Raw genomic sequence first — 22,460 nt, 5'->3', positions numbered from 1 at the left:
GCCGACAGCATGGCTTTTGACATTGCAAGCTAGAACACTTCAACACAAGCCCTCAGCCCAAGAATCATACAGTATCTGCAAGGGCAATGCAATCGTCATTCAATAGCTCCGCATTTAGCTCCACACTACACATTCACAATATTCCATCACCTTTCTATAGGCTAGGCCTACTATATATTTTTCTCAACTTTCCTAATATTAAGCACATTGCTTAACTTTACAACAGGAGATTAGCCTACCTGGCTGTCATGAAAATGAACCACAGGAAAAGCGGTTTCGAGAGAGAGAGGTCCATGATATTGGTCCATTCTAAATCAAAACAAATTTCACACATATACACTACCGGTCAAAACGTTTAGAACACCTACTCATTCAAGGTTGTTTAAAAAAAAAAACATTCTACATTGTAGAATAATAGTGAAGACATCAAAACTATGAAATAACACATATGAAATAACAGTTGTAACCAAAAAAGTGTTTAAAAAATCCAAATATATTTGAGATTTGAAATTATTCAATGTAGCCACCCTTTGCCTTGATGACAGCTTTGCACACTCTTGGCATTCTCTCAACCAGCTTCATGAGGTAGTCACCTGGAATGCATTTCAATTCACAGGTGTGCCTTGTTAAAAGTTCATTTGTGAAATTTATTTATTTCTTAATGCATTTGAGCCAATCAGTTGTGTTGTGACATGGTAGGGGTGGTAAACAGAAGATAGCCCTATTTGGTAAAAGACAGAGTCCATATTATGGTAAGAACAGCTCAAATAAGCAAAGAGAAATGACAGTATATCATTACTTTAAGACATGAAGGTCAGTCAATCCGGAAAATGTCAAGAACTTTGAAAGTTTCTTCAAGTGCAATCGCAAAAACCATCAAGCACTATGACTAAACTGGCTCTCATGAGGACCGCCACAGGAAAGGAAGATCCAGAGTTGCAGAGGATAAGTTCATTAGAGTTACCAGCCTCAGATTGCAGCCCAAATAAATGCTTCACAGAGTTCAGGTAACCCACACATCTCAACATCAACTGTTCAGAGGAGACTATATGAAACAGGCTTTCATGGTCGAATTACTGCAAAGAAACCACGACTAAAGGACACCAATAATAATAAGAGACTTGCTTGGGCCAAGAAACACGAGCAATGAACATTAGACCGGTGGAAATCTGTCCTTTGGTCTGATGAGTCCAAATTTTAGATTTTTGGTTTCAACCGCTGTGTCTTTGTGAGACGCAGAGTAGGTGAACAGATGATATCCACGTGTGGTTCCCACCGTGAAGCATGGAGGAGGAGGTGTGATGGTGTGGGGGTGCTTTAATGTTGACACTGTCTGTGATTTATTTAGAATTCAAGGCACACTTAACCAGCATGGCTACCACAGCATTCTGCAGCGATACGCCATCCCATCTGGTTTGGGCTTAGTGGGACTATCATTTGTTTTTCAACAGGACAATGACCCAAAACACACCTCCAGGCTGTGCTATTTGACCAAGAAGGAGAGTGATGGAGGGCTGCATCAGATGACCTGGCCTCCACAATCACCAGATCTCCACCCAATTGGGATGGTTTGGGATGAGTTGGACCGTAGAGTGAAGGAAAAGCAGCCAACAAGTGCTCAGCATATGTGTGAACTCCTTAAAAACTGTTGGAAAAGCATTCCAAGTGAAGCTGGTTGAGAGAATGCCAAGAGTGTGCAAAGCTGTCATCAAGGCAAAGGGTGGCTACTTTGAAGAGTCTAAAATCTAAAATATATTTAGATTTTTTGGTTACTACATGATTCCATATGTGTTATTTCATAGTTTTGATGTCTTATTCTTATTCTTAGTCTTATTCTACAATGTAGAAAATAGTACAAATTAAGAATAACCCTTCAATGAGTAGGTGTGTCCAAACTTTTGACTGGTACTGTATGTAAAAGGAGTATAGTGTTTGTGACATACTGTACAGTGTGTGTTTGCTTGTGTTTTTTGCGCTCTAGAAAGGTTCAATAGGGTTGCAGAAGTTTCAGATGACAGGACCAACCCTTCGGTAACCCCTTACATCCAACTAACCTTCACCAGACACCCCTCATCTCCCAACCTGGGCACCTCCTGTCCTGACCCGTCACCCCCTCCCCATTCTCCCTGAGGAAATAAAAGTGTTCATGGAGAGAGGATCAGCCACTATCTCTGCTGAAGACCATAGGGTACCATGCCATTGCCAAACTACGCTCCAAGCAGTAACGAAATCATGCCTGTGCCAAAGAAAGCAGGTAAGGGTTCATGATCTACTCTGTGAGCTTGCATGTGTCAATACATTATGTAATTGAAAGCGGACAAAAACCCTCTCCCTCTCAGTTGAACAGATTTTTAAAGCAAATGTAATAATCAGTCAATCAGTATTACATTAATATAACATTTTATTGGATTTCCCAATAAATTATAGAAATGACCATTTTTAATGTATATTCCACATTTTCATAAATTAGCATTCATAATTAATATTCACATTCTCATGAATACATGTTTTGCGTTTTGTTGTGTTATAAATGGTTTTATTTGATCAAACACCAGGCAAATAATGAATCATTTTGGATTGTTTTACTTTATTGACATTGTATTGTTATGTCTCAAATGATTCATTGTAGTTTGTCAGTAACTCAACTAAATAATAAATAGGAAATAATTTCATTACCATTGTGTCATTTTTTATAATACTTTTGAGATGACATTGTACCTAGTGAATAGGGAAATTAGGATTATTGTGGCTGATGTATTTCTGAAAATCAAGTTATTCAAGTTCCTATGCCTTCCTCTCACTGAAAACTACATCCAAATATGGAGTAAGTCCAGTGTCGTACTGTGCAATGATGCCAGTGTTGTTTTTCCTGACAACCTCAGTTGCAAAAGGCCAGTGCCTCCAGGCTTTTCTGGGCCGCAGGATTAAGAAACGAGTCGTTGTTTTAAGTTAGTGGTGTAGTCTATATGTAGGCTATGGGGCATGGTGGAGTCTATATGTAGGCTATGGGGCATGGTGGAGTCTATACGAGGTTATGGGGCATGGTGTAGTCTATATGTAGGCTATGGGGCATGGTGGAGTCTATATGTAGGCTATGGGGCATGGTGGAGTCTATATGTAGGCTATGGGGCATGGTGGAGTCTATACGTAGGCTATGGGGCATGGTGGAGTCTATATGTAGGCTATGGGGCATGGTGGAGTCTATATGTAGGCTTTTGGGCATGGTGGAGTCTATATGTAGGCTATGGGGCATGGTGGAGTCTATATGTAGGCTATGGGGCATGGTGGAGTCTATATGTAGGCTATGGGGCATGGTGGAGTCTATATGTAGACTATGGGGCATGGTGGAGTCTATATGTATGCTATGGGGCATGGTGGAGTCTATATGTAGGCTATGGGGCATGGTGGAGTCTATATCTAGGCTATGGGGCATGGTGTAGTCTATATGTAGGCTATGGGGCATGGTGGAGTTTATATGAGGTTGTGGGGCATGGTGGAGTCTATATGTAGGCTATGGGGCATGGTGTAGTCTATATGAGGTTATGGGGCATGGTGTAGTCTATATGAGGTTATGGGGCATGGTGGAGTCTATATGTAGGTTATGGGGCATGGTGTAGTCTATATGAGGTTATGGGACATGGTGGAGTTTATATGTAGGTTATGGGGCATGGTGGAGTCTATATGTAGGTTATGGGAAATGGTGGAGTTTATATGTAGGTTATGGGGCATGGTGTAGTCTATATGAGGTTATGGGGCACGGTGGAGTCTATATGAGGTTATGGGGCATGGTGGAGTCTATATGTAGGTTATGGGACATGGTGGAGTTTATATGTAGGTTATGGGGCATGGTGTAGTCTATATGAGGTTATGGGGCACCGTGGAGTCTATATGAGGTTATGGGGCATGGTGGAGTCTATATGAGGTTATGGGGCATGGTGGAGTCTATATGTAGGCTACTGTGTGTACTCTGATATTCACACCCTACTTCTTACAGTAGCATTTCTGTGCAGGTTCACTATTATAAGAGTGTTGTTAAGCTACTTGGAATCTTAAGTGTTAACTACTGTTTTGGCTTATGGACTTTATTATAAGGCTAGCTAAGGAGAGAGACAGACAGACAAAAAATTACAGACAGAGAGAGAGAGACAGACAGGCAGACAGATAGACAGTGCTCATCACTGGGTGTTTATTATGAATGTATGATGTCGATAACATGTTGTTTATTGGCCACCAGTTACAAGCTGTATCATGTTCCTTTGACAGTCCCACTTTGCCAAGTACCTCTCTCCGCCTGTCTTGCTGCCCAATCTCTCCCCCATCTCATCAATCAGCTCATCAAACTGTTTCCCCCTCTTCTGACATCGTCTCTCCAGACCACAATGTTCCCACCGGATCAAATCCATTCTTTCAGCAGTCAGCTCTCACACAGCCTCACTGGCCCGTTGGCCATGTCAGGTCTCACACCTCATCTATGTCTGTCACTTTGCTCCATGAAACTAACCTCTCTGAATGCTGCCAATGATCCCGTCCACTTTTTTTTATATATTTCTATATTTCTCATCTTCTTTCTCCCTCCCCAGTTTCCACTCTGTGCTTCTCCATATATCCCTCTGTCCATCGAACCCTGCTATGGATCCTTCACATGTATCCAGTCTCAGCCCAGTGTGGCCTCAATGTCCCATCACTCCCTTCTCACTGCCTATCACTGCCATCCTCTGGCTCCCATGGTAATGAAGTGTGAAGTCATGGACAGTAACTCAAGTGCCTGGCTGTGACACACAAGGTTTTATTCATGGCAGTTTGATTCTGTGAAAATCTGACCGCTGAGGTTCGTATCTGATTGCTTCAGTTATATTTCTTCAGATTGACAGATTTAAATTTAGACAGTTGCATTGCTTTTCATGACAATGTACAGCTAAACATTAATTATTACAAAATCAATTGGAGCTAGGTCTTCACGGGTCCGAGTGGATCCGATATACCCGATTTCGGACCAGAGCCTGATCGGGTTCGGGTCTGAAATTCTAACTTGTCCCTCAGGTCCGGATTGGGTCCTGTTTGATTGGACCCGGCCACGGCTCTGCATAGCCTCTAGCATATTTATTTTACGCTAATAAGGTGAATTTATTGACTTATAGAAGGCCTAGCCAACATATACTGTAAAGACCTATTTGTTAACCAGAAGAACAACTTGGCTGATAAACAGTTTTTTTTTGTCACTCGGACCAGTTAGGGTTGGGTCTAGGTCGAGTTGTCCTTGGGTCCATTCTGGTCCTGGTCCAACTTTTTAGTCCAGTGAAGACCTCTAATTGGAGCCCATCACATTTCATCTCATGTTGAGAACCTCCCAATGACTTTTCTTTTTCTTCAAGAATGCTGTCATGTATCCTCCTGTTGGTTTGTACATCTTTCTGTCCATACTTTTCCCATCCATCTCCATTTCATCATCGGCATGCAACACAGCAAGTTTTTTTTAGACACTTCATAACAGAGGGCAAAGGGATGGGTCTGAGCTTTGGCCAGCCCCCTTTACCTCTCTCCGTCACATCTCGTGATCTCCCTATCAGTGGAGATCCCGCTGTTCCCGAACCCGATCCAGGCAGAGAGCTCCATCTCATCCAGGGGGGTCGCGCAGACCACCGACGAGCACGTCCAACATAAGCAGCTTATTTTCTACCATGTCAGAGGGGTCATCGTCCTGGCCTCTGAAAGGCATCTACAGATGTCCTCAACATGGCCGACTGGCTTTCCTCCAATTACCAGGGAGGAGTCTTCATTTCATTCTCCGATTAGCTTCTGTCCATCCGCAGCACACCTATCATATGTCCTGAATGTCGTTGCTACTGTGAATAAACATCATACTCATCTTCAAAAACATCTCTAGAAATTGACAAATGTTGGTTAAATGGACAAACTTTTCCAAGAACAGAAGAAATCTATTCAAATGCTGTCCCCAATACTATTGGACTTCCATTCCAATCCTTCCCCTGCCAATTCAATCCTATGATTTCGCAATTAGATTTATGGTTCAATGGATTCCAATGCATTTGACCCGCATGTTTGACCTGAGGTAGCAACCTCCCTTGTTTGTCATTTTCTGCCACTGTCTCTATGTGCCTGAACATTCATCCACCCGTTTTCTCTTTCTTTAAATGTCTCTATCTCTGTGTCAACTCATCAATCTCTCTGAGTATCTGTTTATCCATCTGTCAATCTGTCCGGGGCTTTGCTGGTGACCCCACTGAGAGCAGCAGGGTATCTGGCTGGACTTATCCTCCACAGGGGAGCCAGAGCCCACTCATATCCCCCCACCAGGCCCCGCTCATAATAACCAGCCAGGGTGATGTCTCTGGATGTCTTCTGGATGTCAGAAACTATTCATACCCTTTCCCTTTGTGCAAAAATTTCTAAAAACCTGTTTGCTTTGTCATTATGGGGTATTCTGTGTAGATTGATGAGGGGAAAAAACGATTTAATCCATTTTAGAATCAGGCTGTTATGTAACAAAATGTGGAAAAAGTCAAGAGGTCTGAATACTTTCCCGAATGCACAGTATACTGCCTGTGTAACATTCTCTTCAAATGAGGATCAGACACTTTTCAAATAGCAAGATTGCCTGTCAAATGCTCCATCACATTACTGTGCTAGCAAAACATTTTAGCAGCCCCCCTCTTGACAGCGTTTTAGAGTTAAGTTTGTGCAATTCCACACATTTTGACACGGGGCGTAGAGAAAATGTTGACGTTTTAAAGCAAGTTTGCTGCAATTCTACACATTTTACCATGTGGCAGAGAGACGATTTAGCAATTTTATAACTCATTTCATGTAATTGTACTCATTTTGACATGGGGCGGAGAGAAAAAATTGTCTGTTTGACAGCTAATTTCCTACAATTCTATACAGTTTTCCAAAGGGTGGAGAGAAACATTTGCAGGTTTTATGATTTCTGAGTGAGACTGACTAACAAAATCACTTACTAACAAAATCAATGGGGGCCCCCCAGACGATAATTCGACCATGATTACTAAGTAGATAGCTGGCCGCTAGACTAATTTGCCAATATACAAATGTTTTGCTGACATGGGCTAATTGAGTGACTATCAGTGTCTGACATAACAAGAGAAAAACTGCTGATGCACAACCAAATTTCAAAATTGCACCTTGTGTATTCTACTATTTTAATTTGCAACAGTAAGGCTAATTACATTTTTGGGGGGGGAGCTGCCAATTGCCCATCCCTGCTTTAAAATGTATATTTAAATCTCTCTACCCTCGCAATGATTCTCCTGAATCCCTTGGTGACACCCTCCATCAATGTCTTACTTTTGCCATCTACTAACTATCCTTGGTTATCCCATTAGCCGACTCTTGCTATTTTTCTCTGTGTCCCTCCCTCTCCCATCGCTCTGTCCCTATAAGGGAGGATTCCGGGAGAGTATGGGGAGGGATGACGGATTAAGTGACCTGTCATCAACCCTTTTCCTTCCTACTGCCCATGTCCCGACTCCCGAGATCAGATGTCCTTCTCCCTTTCTCTCTTGCCAAACCTTCCCTGATCATTACTTCTACTTGTTGTTCAGCACAGTATACATTATATGCATACCTTTCCGTCAAAGTCATTTTAATCTCTTTTGGGCAGTGTGCAGCTGTTCAGTCTTCAGGACAGATACAGTGGAGTGTAAGTCACAAACATGGAAGCTTGATTGGAAAGACCAGTGGATCAGAGTTCAGCCAACCACGATGGGAAGTTGTTGAAAGACATCATAACCTCTAAACTGGGCATACAGTAATGTGGCAGCTTCTTTGGTACACACGCTTCAAGCAAGGAAGATAGTGAAGTTCTCAGCCTTATTCTTCCTTTGCTCATCCTCCCAGTTTCGCTTGGCCTCTACTGATGTTCTAACAAGCTCACATTTACCTCATGGTCATCATCCTGTCGGCTCCCTTTCCGCCACTGGGCAGACACATCGCGAAAGCTGGAGAGTTAGGTTTCCCTCAGACAGGTGCCAGCATGGACTGTCCTGCGCAAAAGAGCTGGGCTAAAAGGACAGACTGGCCAATCCTTCCAGCAATGTCTTGGCAGGGCCACCGTGATCAATGACCAGTTGACCACCTGTCCTCTAAAAAGTAATCCATTGGTGTTAGCAAAGGCCCTGGCTTCCTGCAATGGTGCAGACTGTCAGGAAGAATAATTAAGACATATCGCTCACGCTCTCTGCTATCCCCTCCATCACTGAAAGTTTGCTATCCAGCGACATCCTCAAACACGCATTTGGGGCATTTGAGAGCACGTTGGCATCGCAATGGATGTAGAAAAGAAATGGAAACGCTCACTCTATACCTAGTTCTCACGTGGGTGAGTGTGTAGGGGTACACGTGCGTACCGGTATCCTATGTGTGCATGTGTGTGTTATGTAAAGGAGAAAAAACCCAGGATTTTGGAATTCTGCGATTCTGCATATTATACGAGGGGTTGCAAATTTGACCAATCACCACACTGTTACTGTATAAAACAGTCAAATCACAGCAATATTACTGCATAAAACTGTTCAATGACCACACTACAAAAAGAAGGCCCGAAATTCTTACAAATCCCAACACTTTTCCCACAAAAAATGGTTCAATCAAGCCACATAACAAATCCCGCTATGCCCTCAGACGAACCATCAAACAGGCAAAGCGTTAATACAGGACTTTTATGCTTGCTTCGAGGCAAGCAACACTGAAGCATGCATGAGAGCACCAGCTGTTCCAGACGACTGTGTGATCACACTCTCCGTAGCCGATGTGAGCAAGACCTTTAAACAGGTCAACATTCACAAAGGCGCGGGGCCAGATGGATTACCAGGACGTGTACTCAAAGCATGCGCGGACCAACTGGCAAGTGTCTTCACTGACATTTTCAACCTCTCCCTGACTGAGTCTGTAATACCTATATGTTTCAAACAGAACACCATAGTCCCTGTGCCCAAGAAAGCGAAGGTAACCTGCCTAAATGATTACCACCCCGTAGCACTCACGTCGGTAGCCATGAAGTGCTTTGAAAAGCTGGTCATGGCATACAACACCATCATGTCGGAAACCCTAGACCCACTCCAATTCACATACCGCCCCAACAGATCCACAGATGACACAATCTCAATCGCACTCCACACTGCCCTTTCCCACCTGGACAAAAGGAACACCTACAGTGGGGCAAAAAAGTATTTAGGCAGCCACCAATTGTGCAAGTTCTCCCACTTAAAAAGATGAGAGAGGCCTGTAATTTTCATCATATGTACACTTCAACTATGACAGACAAAATGAGGGAAAAAAATCCAGAAAATCACATTGTAGGATTTTTAATGAATTTATTTGCAAATTATGGTGGAAAATAAGTATTTGGTCACCTACAAACAAGCAAGATTTCTGGCTCTCACAGACCTGTAACTTCTTCTTTAAGAGGCTCCTCTGTCCTCCACTCTTTACCTGTATTAATGGCACCTGTTTGAACTTGTTATCAGTATAAAAGACACCTGTCCACAACCTCAAACAGTCACACTCCAAACTCCACTATGGCCAAGACCAAAGAGCTGTCAAAGGACACTAGAAACAAAATTGTAGACCTGCACCAGGCTGGGAAGACTGAATCTGCAATAGGTAAGCAGCTTGGTTTGAAGAAATCAACTGTGGGAGCAATTATTAGGAAATGGAAGACATACAAGACCACTGATAATCTCCCTCGATCTGGGGCTCCACGCAAGATCTCACCCCGTGGGGTCAAAATGATCACAAGAACGGTGAGCAAAAATCCCAGAACCACACGGGGGGACCTAGTGAATGTCCTGCAGAGAGCTGGGACCAAAGTAACAAAGCCTACCATCAGTAACACACTACGCCGCCAGGGACTCAAATCCTGCAGTGCCAGACGTGTCCCCCTGCTTAAGCCAGTACACGTCCAGGCCCGTCTGAAGTTTGCTAGAGAGCATTTGGATGATCCAGAAGAAGATTGGGAGAATGTCATATGGTCAAATGAAACCAAAATAGAACTTTTTGGTAAAAACTCAACTCGTCGTGTTTGGAGGACAAAGAATGCTGAGTTGCATCCAAAGAACACCATACCTACTGTGAAGCATGGGGGTGGAAACATCATGCTTTGGGGCTGTTTTTCTGCAAAGGGACCAGGACGACTGATCCGTGTAAAGGAAAGAATGAATGGGGCCATGTATCGTGAGATTTTGAGTGAAAACCTCCTTCCATCAGCAAGGGCATTGAAGATGAAACGTGGCTGGGTCTTTCAGCATGACAATGATCCCAAACACACCGCCCGGGCAACGAAGGAGTGGCTTCGTAAGAAGCATTTCAAGGTCCTGGAGTGGCCTAGCCAGTCTCCAGATCTCAACCCCATAGAAAATATTTGGAGGGAGTTGAAAGTCCGTGTTGCCCAGCAACAGCCCCAAAACATCACTGCTCTAGAGGAGATCTGCATGGAGGAATGGGCCAAAATACCAGCAACAGTGTGTGAAAACCTTGTGAAGACTTACAGAAAACGTTTGACCTCTGTCATTGCCAACAAAGGGTATATAACAAAGTATTGAGATAAACTTTTGTTATTGACCAAATACTTATTTTCCACCATAATTTGCAAATAAATTCATTAAAAATCCTACAATGTGATTTTCTGGATTTTTTTTCTCTCATTTTGTCTGTCATAGTTGAAGTGTACCTATGATGAAAATTACAGGCCTCTCTCATCTTTTTAAGTGGGAGAACTTGCACAATTGGTGGCCGACTAAATACTTTTTTGCCCCACTGTATGTGAGAATGCTGTTCATTGACAACAGCTCAGTGTTCAACACCATAGTGCCCACAAATCTCATCACTAAGATAAGGACCCTGGGACTAAACACCTCCCTCTGCAACTGGATCCTGGACTTCCTGACGGGCTGCCCCCAACGATGAGACAGTCTATAGGGAGGAGGTCAGAGACCTGTCAGGACAACACCCTCTCCCTCAACGTGAACAAGACAAAGGAGCTGATCATGGACTATAGGAAAAGGAGGGCCGAACAGGCCCCCGTTAACATCGACGGGCTGAAGTGGAGCGGGTCGAGAGTTTAAAGTTCCTGGTCATGGTCTAAACACATCAAGGCAGTTGTGAAGAGGGCATGACAACACCTTTTCCCCTCAGGAGAATGACAAGATTTGGCATGGGTCCCCAGATCCTCAAAAAGTTCTACAGCTGCACCATCGAGAGCATCCTGATGGGTTGCATCACCGCCTGGTATGGCAACTGCTCAGCATCTGACCATAAGGCGCTATAGAGGGTAGTGCGTACGGCCCAGTACATCACTGGGGCCAAGCTTCCTGACATCCAGGACCTATATACTAGGCGGTGTCAGAGGAAGGCCCCAAAAATTGTCAAAGACTCCAGTCACCCAAGTCATAGACTGTTCTCTCTGCTACCGCACGGCAAGCGGTACCGGAGTGCCAAGTCTAGGACCAAAAGGCTCCTTAACAGCTTCAACCCCCAAGCCATAAGACTGCTGAACAATTAATCAAATGGCCACCCGGACTATTTACATTGACTCCCTCCCTTTGTTTTATACTGTTGCTACTTGCTGTTTATTATCTATGCACAGTCACTTTACAAATTACCTCGACTAACCTGTACCCTCCCACATTCACTCAGTACCGGTACCCCCTGTATATAGCCACGTTATTGTTATGTAATTTTCTTGTGTTACTTTTTGACTCAAATTATTATATATTTTTAAACTTTATTTAGTAAATATCTTCTTAACTCTATTTCTTGATCTGCATTGTTGGTTAAGGGCTTGTAATTAAGCATATTACGGTAAGGTCTACACCTGTTGTATTCGGCGCATGTTACAAATAAAATTGGATTTGATTTGACATGTCAACAAACTTTTACCCCAGTCAGTGCATTTTCAAACCTATGGTTGACTTCTTCTGAGCCCTAGTACAGATAACATGGATTTGTGTGTGAATGGGTCCCTTGAGAGATACTGGTAGATGAAAAGTAAGAGTCCACAAAACCCAGTGAACTTGAAATAAATGAAGAACAGGACTCAAGTATCTGAGAACACCCTTGTATTGTAAGCCATCACAAGGTATCACAATAAATATTTGGACCAATCAAAATGACATGAACAAAGCCACATTTAGCATAACTTTGGACCACATTTGCAACAACTTCCGCTTTACTGTTTCATTGACATTTCGCAATGAGTTATCTAAGTAAACAAACCATTTACCGCAAATCAAGCATATACCTGATGACCAAACTGTCAACCGCTGGCATGTCAAAGAGGTACAGTGCCTTGCAAAAGTATTCACCCCCTTGGTGTTTTTCCTATTTTGTTGCATTACAATGTATTACATTGGATTACATGTAATGGACATACACAAAATAGTCCAAATTGCTGAAGTGAAATGAAAAAAAGAATTTGTTTAAAAACAAAACAAACAAAAAAAACAGAAGTGGTGTGTTCACCCCCTTTGCTATGAAGCCCCTAAATAAGATCTGGTGCAATCAATTAACTTCAGAAGTCACATATTTAATTAAATAAAGTCCACCTGTGTGCAATCTAAGTGTCACATGATCTCAGAATATATACACCTGTTCCGAAAGGCCCCAGAGTCTGCAACACCACTAAGCAAAGGACACCACCAAGCAAGTGGCACCATGAAGACCAAGGAGCTCTCCAAATACGTAGGTCAGGGACAAAGTTGTGGAGAAGTACAGATCAGGGTTGGGTTATAAAAAAATATCTGAAACTTTGAACATCCCACGGAGCACCATTAAATCCATTATAAAAAAATGGAAGGAATATGGCACCACAACAAACCTGCCAAGAGAGGGTCGCCCACCAAAACTCACAGACCAGGCAAGGAGGGCATTAATCAGAGAGGCAACAAAGAGACCAAAGATAACCCTGAAGGAGCTGCAAAGCTCCACAGCGGAGATTGGTGTATCTGTCCATAGGACCACATTAAGCCGTACACTCCACAGAGCTGGGCTTTACAGAAGAGTGGCCAGAAAAAAGCCATTGCTTAAAGAGAAAAATAAGCAAACACGTTTGGTGTTCGCCAAAGGGCATGTGGGAGACTCCCCAAACATATGGAAGAAGGTACTCTGGTCAGATGAGACTAAAATGTAGCTTTTTGGCCATCAAGGAAAATGCTATGTCTGGCGCAAACCCAACACCTCTCATCAAATCAAATCAAGTTTATTTTATATAGCCCTTCGTACATCAGCTAATATCTCGAAGTGCTGTACAGAAACCCAGCCTAAAACCCCAAACAGCAAGCAATGCAGGTGTAGAAGCACGGTGGCTAGGAAAAACTCCCTAGAAAGGCCAAAACCTAGGAAGAAACCTAGAGAGGAACCAGGCTATGAGGGGTGGCCAGTCCTCTTCTGGCTGTGCCGGGTGGAGATTATAACAGAACATGGCCAAGATGTTCAAAATGTTCATAAGTGACAAGCATGGTCAAATAATAATCAGGAATAAATGTCAGTTGGCTTTTCATAGCCGATCATTAAGAGTTGAAAACAGCAGGTCTGGGACAGGTAAGGGTTCCATAACCGCAGGCAGAACAGTTGAAACTGGAATAGCAGCAAGGCCAGGTGGACTGGGGACAGCAAGGAGTCATCATGCCCGGTAGTCCTGACGTATGGTCCTAGGGCTCAGGTCCTCCGAGAGAGAGAAAGAAAGAGAGAAGGAGAGAATTAGAGAGAGCCAAGATTTTCAAAATGTTCATAAATGACAAGCATGGTCAAATAATAATCAGGAATAAATGTCAGTTGGCTTTTCATAGCCGATAATTAAGAGTTGAAAGCAGCAGGTCTGGGACAGGTAGGGGTTCCATAACCGCAGGCAGAACAGTTGAAACTGGAACAGCAGCAAGGCCAGGTGGACTGGGGACAGCAAGGAGTCATCATGCCCGGTAGTCCTGACGTATGGTCCTAGGGCTCAGGTTCTCCGAGAGAGAGAAAGAAAGAGAGAAGGAGAGAATTAGAGAGAGCATACTTAAATTCACACAGGACACTGGATAAGACAGGAGAAGTACTCCAGATATAACCAACTGACCCTAGCCCCCCGACACATAAACTACTGCAGCATAAATACTTGAGGCTGAGACAGGAGGGGTCAGGAGACACTGTGGCCCCATCCGATGATACCCCCGGACAGGGCCAAACAGGAAGGATATAACCCCACCCACTTTGCCAAAGCACAGCCCCCGCACCACTAGAGGGATATCTTCAACCACCAACTTACAATCCTGAGACAAGGCCGAGTATAGCCCACAAAGATCTCCACCACAGCACAAACCAAGGGGGGGCGCCAACCCAGACAGGAAGATCACGTCAGTAACTCAACCCACTCAAGTGACGCACCCCTCCTAGGGACGGCATGAAAGAGCACCAGTAAGCCAGTGACTCAGCCCCTGTAATAGGGTTAGAGGCAGAGAATCCCAGTGGAGAGAGGGGAACCGGCCAGGCAGAGACAGCAAGGGTGGTTCGTTGCTCCAGAGCCTTTCCGTTCACATTCACACTCCTGGGCCAGACTACACTCAATCATATGACCTACTGAAGAGATAAGTCTTCAGTAAAGACTTAAAGGTTGAGACAGAGTCTGCGTCTCTCACATGGGTAGGCAGACCGTTCCATAAAAATGGAGATCTATAGGAGAAAGCCCTGCCTCCAGCTGTTTGCTTAGAAATTCTAGGGACAATTAGGAGGCCTGCATCTTGTGACCGTAGCGTACGTGTAGGTATGTACGGCAGGACCAACTCGGAAAGATAGGTAGGAGCAAGCCCATGTAACGCTTTATAGGTTAACAGTAAAACCTTGAAATCAGCCCTTGCCTTAACAGGAAGCCAGTGTAGGGAAGCTAGCACTGGAGTAATATGATCAAATTTCTTGGTTCTAGTCAGGATTCTAGCAGCCGTATTTAGCACTAACTGAAGATTATTTAGTGCTTTATCCGGGTAGCCGGAAAGTAGAGATTTGCAGTAGTCTAACCTTTTCTACTTCCGGCGCCGACCAAGATGGCAGCCTCGCTTCGCGTTCCTTGGAAAATATGCAGTATTTTGTTTTTTTATGTGTTATTCCTTACATTGGTACCCCAGGTAATCTTAGGTTTCATTACATACAGTCGGGAGGAACTACTGAATATAAGAGCAACGTCAACTCACCATCGTTCCAACCAGGAATATGACTTTCCCGAAACGGATCCAGTGTTTTGCCTTCCACCCAATACAACGGATCTGATCCCAGCCGGCGACCCTATGCGACGCCGTAAAAGGGGCAAACGTAGCGGTCTCCTGGTCAGGCTTCGGAGACGGGCACATCGCGCTCCACTCCCTAGCATACTACTCGCCAATGTCCAGTCTCTTGACAATAAGGTTGATGAAATCCGAGCACGGGTAACATTCCAGAGGGACATCAGAGATTGTAACGTTCTCTGCTTCACGGAAACATGGCTAACTCAAGAGACGCTAACGGAGTCGGTGCAGCCAGCTGGTTTCTTCACGCATCGCGCCGACAGAAACATACATCTTTCTGGTAAGAAGAGGGGCGGGGGGTATGCCTTATGATTAACGAGACGTGGTGTGATCATAACAACATACAGGAACTCAAGTCATTCTGTTCACCTGATCTAGAACTCCTCACAATCAAATGTCGACCGACACAACGATGGCCCTGAACGAACTTTATCTGACTCTTTGTAAACTGGAAACCACACACCCTGAGGCTGCATTCATCGTAGCTGGGGATTTTAACAAGGCCAATCTGAAAACAAAACTCCCTAAATTCTATCAGCATATCGATTGTGCTACCAGGGCTGGTAAAACCTTGGATCATTGTTACACTAATTTCCGCGACGCATATAAGGCCCTCCCCCGCCCTCCTTTCGGAAAAGCTGACCACGACTCCATTTTGTTGCTTCCAGCCTACAAACAGAAACTAAAACAACAAGCTCCCTCGCTCAGGTCTGTTCAACGCTGGTCCGACCAATCTGATTTCACGCTTCAAGACTGCTTCGATCACGCGGATTGGGATATGTTCCGCATTGCGTCCAACAACATTGACGAATATGCTGATTCGGTGAGCGAGTTCATTAGAAAGTGCATTGACGATGTCGTACCCACAGCAACGATTAAAACATTCCCAAACCAGAAACCGTGGATTGACGGCAGCATTCGCGTGAAACTGAAAGCGCGAACCACTGCTTTTAACCAGAGCAAGGTGACTGGAAACATGACCGAATACAAACAGTGTAGCTATTCTCTCCGCAAGGCAATCAAACTAGCTAAGTCCCAGTACAGAGACAAAATTGAGTCGCAATTCAACAGCTCAGACACAAGAGGTATGTGGCAGGGTCTACAGTCAATCACGGATTACAAAAAGAACACCAGCCCCGTCGCGGACCAGGATGTCTTGCTCCCAGACAGGCTTAATAACTTTTTTGCTCGCTTTGAGGACAATACAGTGCCACTGACACGGCCCGCTACCAAAACCTGCGGGCTCTCCTTCACTGCAGCCGAGGTGAGTAAAACATTTAAACGTGTTAACCCTCGCAAGGCTGCAGGCCCAGACGGCATTCCCAGCCGCGTCCTCAGAGCATGCGCAGACCAGCTGGCTGGTGTGTTTACGGACATATTCAATCAATCCTTATCCCAGTCTGCTGTTCCCACATGCTTCAAGAGGGCAACCATTGTTCCTGTTCCCAAGAAAGCTAAGGTAACTGAGCTAAACGACTACCGCCCCGTAGCACTCACTTCCGTCATCATGAAGTGCTTTGAGAGACTAGTCAAGGACCATATCACCTCCACCCTACCGGACACCCTAGACCCACTCCAATTTGCTTACCGACCCAATAGGTCCACAGACGACGCAATCGCAACCACACTGCACACTGCCCTAACCCATCTGGACAAGAGGAATACCTATGTGAGAATGCTGTTCATCGACTACAGCTCAGCATTTAACACCATAGTACCCTCCAAACTCGTCATCAAGCTCGAGACCCTGGGTCTCGACCCCGCCCTGTGCAACTGGGTCCTGGACTTCCTGACGGGCCGCCCCCAGGTGGTGAGGGTAGGTAACAACATCTCCACCCCGCTGATCCTCAACACTGGGGCCCCACAAGGGTGCGTTCTGAGCCCTCTCCTGTACTCCCTGTTCACCCACGACTGCGTGGCCATGCACGCCTCCAACTCAATCATCAAGTTTGCGGATGACACTACAGTGGTAGGCTTGATTACCAACAACGACGAGACGGCCTACAGGGAGGAGGTGAGGGCCCTCGGAGTGTGGTGTCAGGAAAATAACCTCACACTCAACGTCAACAAAACAAAGGAGATGATTGTGGACTTCAGGAAACAGCAGAGGGAGCACCCCCCTATCCACATCGACGGGTCAGTAGTGGAGAAGGTGGAAAGTTTTAAGTTCCTCGGTGTACACATCACGGACAAACTGAATTGGTCCACCCACACAGACAGCGTTGTGAAGAAGGCGCAGCAGCGCCTCTTCAACCTCAGGAGGCTGAAGAAATTCGGCTTGTCACCAAAAGCACTCACAAACTTCTACAGATGCACAATCGAGAGCATCCTGTCGGGCTGTATCACCGCCTGGTACAGCAACTGCTCCGCCCACAACCGTAAGGCTCTCCAGAGGGTAGTGAGGTCTGCACAACGCATCACCGGGGGCAAACTACCTGCCCTCCAGGACACCTACACCACCCGATGTCACAGGAAGGCCATAAAGATCATCAAGGACAACAACCACCCAAGCCACTGCCTGTTCACCCCGCTATCATCCAGAAGGCGAGGTCAGTACAGGTGCATCAAAGCAGGGACCGAGAGACTGAAAAACAGCTTCTATCTCAAGGCCATCAGACTGTTAAACAGCCACCACTAACATTTAGCGGCCGCTGCCAACATACTGACTCAACTCCAGCCACTTTAATAATGGGAATTGATGGAAATTATGTAAAAATGTACCACTAGCCACTTTAAACAATGCCACTTAATATAATGTTTACATACTCTACATTACTCATCTCATATGTATATACTGTACTCTATATCATCTACTGCATCTTGCCATCTTTATGTAATACATGTATCACTAGCCACTTTAAACTATGCCACTTTATGTTTACATACCCTACATTACTCATCTCATATGTATATACTGTACTCTATACCATCTACTGCATCTTGCCTATGCCGTTCTGTACCATCACTCATTCATATCTTTATGTACATATTCTTTATCCCTTTACACTTGTGTGTATAAGGTAGTAGTTGTGGAATTGTTAGGTTAGATTACTTGTTGGTTATTACTGCATTGTCGGAACTAGAAGCACAAACATTTCGCTACACTCGCATTAACATCTGCTAACCATGTGTATGTGACAAATAAAATTTGATTTGATTTGATTTGATTTAGAAGTAACAAATGCATCGATTAATTTTTCTGCATCATTTTTGGACAGAAGTTCCCATCACCCCAAGAACACCATCCCCACAGTGAATTATGGTGGTGGCAGCATCATGCTGTGGGGGTGTTTTTCATCGGCAGGGACTGGGAAACTGGTCAGAATTGAAGGAATGATGGATGGCGCTAAATACAGGGAAATTCTTGAGGGAAACCTGTTTCAGTCTTCCAGAGATTTGAGATTGGGATGGAGATTCACCTTCCAGCAGGACAATGACCCTAAGCATACTGCTAAAGCAACACTCGAGTGGTTTAAGGGAAAACATTTAAATGTCTTGGAATGGCCTAGTCAAAGCCCAGACCTCAATCCAATTGAGAATCTGTGGTATGATTTAAAGATTGCTGTACACCAGCGGAACCCATCCAACTTGAAGGAGCTGGAGCAGTTTTGCCTTGAAGAATGGGCAAAAATCCCAGTGGCTAGATGTGCCAAGCTTATAGAGACATACCCCAAGAGACTTGCAGCTGTAATTGCTGCAAAAGGTGGCTCATCAAAGTATTGACTTTGGGGGGGGAATAGTTACGCACGCTCAAGTTTTCCATTGTTTTGTAATTTCTTGTTTGTTTCACAATAAAAAAATATTTTGCATCTTCAAAGTAGTAGGCATGTTATTTAAATCAAATGATACAAACCCCCCAAAAATCTATTTTTATTCCAGGTTGTAAGGCAACAAAATAGGAAAAATGCCAAGGGGGGTGAATACTTTCGCAAGGCACTGTATATCAAGGAACTTTAATGTGAACCTTGTTGAGGCAATTAAAACAGATTAAGTCTGATAGGTGAAAATGAGCGATGAGCTAAAACGATGGAAGACCCTGTGAAAATCAAGTAATTTGAGCTAATGTCGCCCATAGACGAAAGGAGACTGACGGACGGTGACAGTCCGAGTGGAAACAGCAATAGCACCCAGTTCTCTGAGAAAGTGAGATGACAAATGAATGGACAGGAGGGAGAACCAGAGATTAAACAACAGTCGGAGTACTTCAGCAGCAGAGACAAACATGCTGTCAGTGTTGTGAAATAACGTCCATCACACACAACTTGTAATCTTATAATGGCCTGACCCCTGGTGTCAGCGGCTGTGATGTGTGTCCTTAGCGGATGTAAAGCCGTAACCCAAACCTGGACTGGTATGGGTAAACTACATTAATCAGTGCTAAGAAAAGACTCAGAATAGCACACACACTCCAAAGTGATATATGGCATTAAGGTAAATAGTGGGAGGGAGGGGGGATGAAGGGAGAGAGTGACAGGAGCAGGGAGATAGAGGCAAGGGAAGGAGAGACGAAGAGAAGGAAGGGAGAGAAGTAATCATGGACAGTAACTGCACCTAGCACAACCTCTACAAACTGCACCTAGCACAACCTCTACAAACTGCAACTAGCACAACCTCTACTAACTGCAACTAGCACAACCTCTACAAACTGCAGCTAGCACAACCTCTACAAACTGCAGCTAGCACAACCTCTACAAACTGCAACTAGCACAACCTCTACAAACTGCAACTAGCACAACCTCTACAAACTGCACCTAGCACAACCTCTACAAACTGCAGCTAGCACAACTTCTACAAACTGCAGCTAGCACAACCTCTACAAACTGCAACTAGCACAACCTCTACAAACTGCAACTAGCACAACCTCTACAAACTGCACCTAGCACAACCTCTACAAACTGCACCTAGCACAACCTCTACAAACTGCAACTATCACAACCTCTACAAACTGCAGCTAGCACAACCTCTACAAACTGCAACTAGCACAACCTCTACAAACTGCACCTAGCACAACCTCTACAAACTGCACCTAGCACAACCTCTACAAACTGCACCTAGCACAACGTCTACAAACTGCACCTAGCACAACCTCTACAAACTGCAACTAGCACAACCTCTACAAACTGCAGCTAGCACAACCTCTACAAACTGCAACTAGCACAACCTCTACAAACTGCAACTAGCACAACGTCTACAAACTGCACCTAGCACAACCTCTACAAACTGCACCTAGCACAACGTCTACAAACTGCACCTAGCACAACCTCTACAAACTGCAACTAGCACAACCTCTGCAAATGCACAGTGAATAAATACATAACACCAATCTGACACAAGATAATTTTCTATTTGGGAAAGATAATTCATTTTTTGCCTCTTTTCTGTAGGAAGAAAATCCCAGGCAGCTCCTGCAGGTATGGTTTCTGTAATACTGAATGTATAAGTACTGAAAAGCCTTTGTAAATCCTGACTAACAATGGCATCCCAGGAATTACATTAGACCGGTGGTGTAATTCAAACTGGATTATCTCATCAGTATACCGTTAATGGATTTCACACTTTATCTCTCTCTCTCCTCATAACAGAGGTGCCGCCGGTGTACGAGCCCAATATTCATGATCCCACCACCAGGGCTGACCTCATGAAATGTAAGGCCATGTAATTGGCTCTTTATCACTTTGGGCCTCACTCGCTGTAAAGCATTTGATGCTAAATCCTGCTTGCCCACAGCCTATACAATGTTGAAATGCACAATTATGACCTGGCTTACAGTATATCCGCTTTACGGCCTACACACAAGAGATTGTACATATCTCATTAATATCACAGTACTCATCTGACCTTATCTGTTTTCCGACCCTTTCATCTCATCCATATTCATCCAACCACTCAACTCAATTCCTCTCTCTTTACCTCATCGTTTCTCTTTCTCCCCTCAGACTGGATCCCCCTCTCCCTGGATGACAAAACGGCCCAGAAGCTGCTGTGGATATCCGAGAGCAACCTCAAGGTGTCGCGTATGTCAGAGGAGGTGTGTCCATACCCCATGAGACCGGAGAGATATGAGCATTCGCCACAGGTTGGTCTGCCATCCTCAGTTACAGGGCACACATCATAGTGCCATTGTGTAACTAAAGTGTGCCCACCGTTTTGGACATGCCATCAGCGCATGCCTGGCTCTAAAACATCTCTAATCTACCCTTTCTACTATCCACTCTCTACTCTGTGCAGGTGCTGTGTAAGGAGGGTCTGTTGGGGCAGAGAGGGTACTGGGAGGTGGACTATGGCGGCTGGGTGGTGATTGGGGCAGTGTACGAGAGCATGGGCCGGAAGAATGGGCCATGTGGGCTGGGGGAGAACGAAAGCTCATGGGGTGCAGGCTGGGCCGGCTCCTGCTACCACGTCTGGCACAACGGGGAGAACATGGAGGTCGAGCTCCCTTTGTGCAACACCATGAGCATATACCTGGACCAGCCCGCTGGCATCATCAAATTCTTCATCGTGGAAGGAGAAGGGGAGGCGGAGAAGGCGGTGCGACTGATACACAAGTTCAAAACTGACCTCAAAGAGAAGATTCTGCCTTGTTTCTGGGTTGGCAGTAAATCCTTCTGTTGGATCCGGAAGAAATAGGGACAGTAACAAGAAGGGTGTAGGAAAGGAGAGATGGAATAACAGGTCAGGGATTTTGTAAGAGAGGGAGGTAAAGTGAACGAGAAGATATATGTTTCTAATATTTGGAGAACAAGCACTGGTGTCAGAATGCAGAATTGAAGCAGAGAATAATGGAATCTTCACAACATGAAATTAGTTGTAATCTGTAAGATTCACATCATGTCTATGGTTTTAAGTGTTGCTGTTATCCCTCTGTTGCATGAGGACAACATACATATGAATTACTAGGTTATATTATAATATTTAGAATGACAATTATATTGACTATTTCTATTTATTAGTACTGTCAGTAGTTTTTGTTCCAGCACTAGTTTGTTAGTGTTAAAGTAGGGTGTGTAGTTTAAATTCATAGCTTGTATCATTTTATATCTGATTGAACCATGGTCATGTATGAATGTGATGAATAAATACAACTGTATAACAATAGAGTTCAACTATTTATAGTGAAAAAATATATAAACACAACAAGCAACAATTTCAACAATTTTACTGAGTTACAGT

General features: G+C 44.4%; 1 protein-coding gene across 1 annotated transcript; it reads left to right on the top strand.

Moving 5' to 3' along the window:
- Positions 1 to 2,178: 2,178 nt before the first annotated feature.
- Positions 2,179 to 22,380, top strand: LOC120044652 (tripartite motif-containing protein 16-like). Its single transcript, XM_038989326.1, has 5 exons — positions 2,179 to 2,254; positions 20,675 to 20,701; positions 20,873 to 20,935; positions 21,227 to 21,366; positions 21,519 to 22,380. The coding sequence occupies exons 1-5, from the start codon at positions 2,194 to 2,196 to the stop codon at positions 21,915 to 21,917; spliced, it is 690 nt and encodes a 229-aa protein (XP_038845254.1). The 5' UTR covers positions 2,179 to 2,193; the 3' UTR covers positions 21,918 to 22,380.
- Positions 22,381 to 22,460: the final 80 nt, after the last annotated feature.

This window comes from Salvelinus namaycush, chromosome 3 (assembly GCF_016432855.1).
Source record: "Salvelinus namaycush isolate Seneca chromosome 3, SaNama_1.0, whole genome shotgun sequence".
Lineage (NCBI taxonomy): Eukaryota > Metazoa > Chordata > Actinopteri > Salmoniformes > Salmonidae > Salvelinus > Salvelinus namaycush.
Note: the sequence above shows the minus strand (reverse complement) of the source record. Positions and strands in the feature narration are given on the sequence as shown.